This window comes from Nematolebias whitei, unplaced genomic scaffold, assembly GCF_014905685.2.
Source record: "Nematolebias whitei isolate Nwh7 unplaced genomic scaffold, NemWhi1 Nwh_scaf_7220, whole genome shotgun sequence".
NCBI lineage: Eukaryota > Metazoa > Chordata > Actinopteri > Cyprinodontiformes > Rivulidae > Nematolebias > Nematolebias whitei.
The window spans coordinates 1-3,181 of NW_023625765.1; the positions used below are offsets into that span (position 1 = coordinate 1).

The window sequence follows — 3,181 nt, forward strand, 5'->3', positions numbered from 1 at the left end:
ATGTCTGCCTTCCTGTCCACGTCTCTGACCACCGCCTCGTACGCATCGCCATCGTGCAGCTGAACGCGCAGCTGCGGCCTGCCGCTCAGCGTGGCCGCCGTGGTTACCACGTGAGCGTTGGTCACGATCACACCCGAGTGGGTCACAATGAAACCAGAACCGCTGGACAGACGCATGTGGCGACCAAACAGGGGATGTCTGGGGAGAGAAAAAGGGATAAAAAAAGATTTTATTTCAGAGACTGTTTGAACGGATAAATTCAAAGAGCTACAAAAATTGTGACAGAAAACCGGGGCCAGATTTTTCTGTATGAAGCTTCTTTTTTTTTGTAATTACCGTATTTTCAGGCGTATAAATCAGTTTTTTGCATAGATTTGTCAGTCGTGTGACGTGTGTGTATATATATGTTTATGTCCTCTTTGTGATGCTTTTCTTGACAGATGCGACTTATACGATGAAAAATACGGTTTTATTATTTTTTTTACACCAAACTTCACATCCACCTCACAATCAGCTCGATGTGGACGACAGCAGGCACAATCTTCTCCACTACGTCAGCGATGAAGTTGAACTTGTAGCGAGGGCTGCTGAGACGAACCAGGGACTGACCTGCGCCGACGAGAAGAAACAGCTGCGTCATTAGAGATCAACTAAATATTCTCACTGTAAACATAAATTACCATCTAAGATCTGAAGTAAACCTCTGAGGGTGGAGATATTTTTACAGCTTTTCCTTGGAAAAAAAAGTTCAAATAGCCTCAAACACTTTTAAAACCAAGAAATCCTGGTTGTTTTTATTTATTTACACGATATGAGAAACATCTCAACATTGGGAAAAGAAACTGAGAAGATTGTAGGTTTAAAAACAGAGTGGCCTTTTATCAAATGATGTTGAGACAGATCGAGTGACCACTGGAGGAAAGGTCCATCACTTTGTGACAGTAAAGTGGTGAAGAAGAGCAGGATGGAGGAAAGTTTCAGGAGTGATTTGTGACAAAAGTTAGACAACTAAAGTCAAAGGAAAAGTTTAAAGACAGTGGTGAGACCACCTATGTTGTATGGTCTGAAGACAGAGACATGGACAGAGACCAGGATGGAGAAGGTCAGGAATGAGGTCATCAGAGGTACAGCACAGGTTGAACAACTGGGAGATGAAGTTAGAGAAGACACACTGAGATGGTTTGGACATGTCCAGAGGAGGGACAGTGGTTTGGAAATGTCCAGAGGTTTGGAAACGTCCAGAGGAGGGACAGTGGTTTGGACATGTCCAGAGGAGGGACAGTGGTTTGGACATGTCCAGAGGAGGGACAGTGGTTTGGACATGTCCAGAGGAGGGACAGTGGGGTGATCCTGAAGAGTTCAGTCTGTGTCTGACTCCTACCTGTGCTCGGAGGTGAACACGCGCCTCTGTGCGCGTGGATCACAGCAGCTCTCCCCTTGCTCGCAGCCTTCCGGCTCGCTGCCTTCATCTTGCACACATTTCCGTACGTCTTCCCGTCGCTCCCGCACACTTCGTGCTCCAGCTTGCACCTGCACACCCCCTTGGAGCCTCGCCGCCTCCCCGCGGAGAGCGGCTTGCACTCCAGGCCGTCCCCGCACGGCAGGTCGTTCCTGCGCCCGCACGGGTCGCCCTCGCGCGGCGCGCACACCAGGCAGCAGTTGCATCTGTCCGGGACGTACCCGCTGCCGGGACAGCTGGGGCTCGGACACGAGCTCACGTCACACCTGGAGGCGCATTTGTCAGGGCGCGCGGCTCCGGCGAGGCCGTGCGTAAAAAGGAGAAGGAGTCCTGCGCGCAGGAAGAAGCGCATGATGAGCAGCTCAGAGCCCGGACTGAGGCTCAACCTCGGCTCGGACAGATGAGTCAGGTCATCCCACAGACGTCGGACCAAAGACTGCAGGTCGTGTTTGGATTGAACGCGATGCCACGCGTGAGCTGACACGGAGCGCCATCTCGTGGGAATAAACCCGCACTGCAGTGGAAGATGTTCCAACGACAGAACCTCACATTTTAAAGATCCAGTCGATTAAAGTTAATTAAATTTGGAGTTAAAAATGCTACACTTCAACATGATCGTGCACGCTCATGATGTTCTACTTCCGGCTGTTTGCACATCACGTGTTGGTTTCTTTTTTTGTTTTTTTTCCAGACCAGGGCGATTCTAGAATCTGACCTTTGACAGGTCTGAGCTTAAACAACATGGTGGCCATTGGCGTCAGAAGCATTCAAGTGTGTGTGGGGGGGCACCCTGGTGGTGGTGGGTCTGGGGGGTCTAAAGTGGTTTATAGGGTTATATTTCCTGTCTTTTTTTTTTACTTGTCAAAGGACTGCAGATGCAAATGAACTTTTGCTATAATCTGGTACAGAGCATCAAATGGAGACATTTATGGTCGAGTTGTACATTGTCCCTTTTTAAATAAAGTTAATTCATTATAAAGGAAATCTTTTGCTTTAATTATTGGTCACAAAAAGCCAAGTTCTGAGAGTTGGAACAGATAAAATGTTTTTTCTTTGTACAAAAATATCAGTGAAATGATAAATGTGATCAAATGCAAATAAAATTGTGTGTGTGTGGGGGGAGAAATGTGTTTTGGGTTAAGATGAAAACTCAACATTAAATGCGTCAAATGACAAAAATAGAACAAATTAATTTCTCAAATTTTATTATTTTCAATCATTTAAATATACAACTTTATATAATCACCGAGTTGGAATAAAAATGTCAAAATTCGTACATAAGAAAAACGCGAGAGTCGAGCAAAGAGCGGAACTTCATTCTCAACTGTTTTCCCTCTTTACAGAACATTTTATAAAGCGAGGGGTGCCCCCCCCCCCCATGCCACACGGTTCAAGAGAAAGCTGCCAGCAGACAAATACATTTCAAACAACAAATACATTCATTGTTATAAGAAGTCCGTTTCTGACAGCGATCTCTCGTAGTGAAATGTGTCGGAGCAAGAATTGGCGTATAAACCGTAAACAGATTACATTCAAGCAATATGCCCCCCCCCCCCCCCAATCCCTTAATCCTTTCTAAAAATTCAAGTTTCAACAATATTCATAGCTTGAGGCTTTTCATTATTCCTTCAACCCATTTGGCAGTCGAGACATCTAAAGACACCGTTTGACAACACGTGGCAACCAAGACTGGAGACGTGCTTCGAGCCGTTCCTGTAAAAT

At 46.1% G+C, this 3,181-nt stretch overlaps 1 protein-coding gene across 1 annotated transcript; it reads right to left on the bottom strand.

The window, feature by feature from the left end:
- Nucleotides 1-8: 8 nt before the first annotated feature.
- LOC119429768 (serine protease HTRA3-like) lies at nt 9-1,811 on the bottom strand (the record flags this gene model as incomplete). Its single annotated transcript, XM_037697330.1, has 3 exons — nt 1,400-1,811; nt 504-609; nt 9-198 (listed from the first exon to the last, which is right to left on the bottom strand). Coding segments are annotated over exons 1-3 (708 nt in total), but the record flags the coding sequence as incomplete, so codon positions are not given.
- Nucleotides 1,812-3,181: the final 1,370 nt, after the last annotated feature.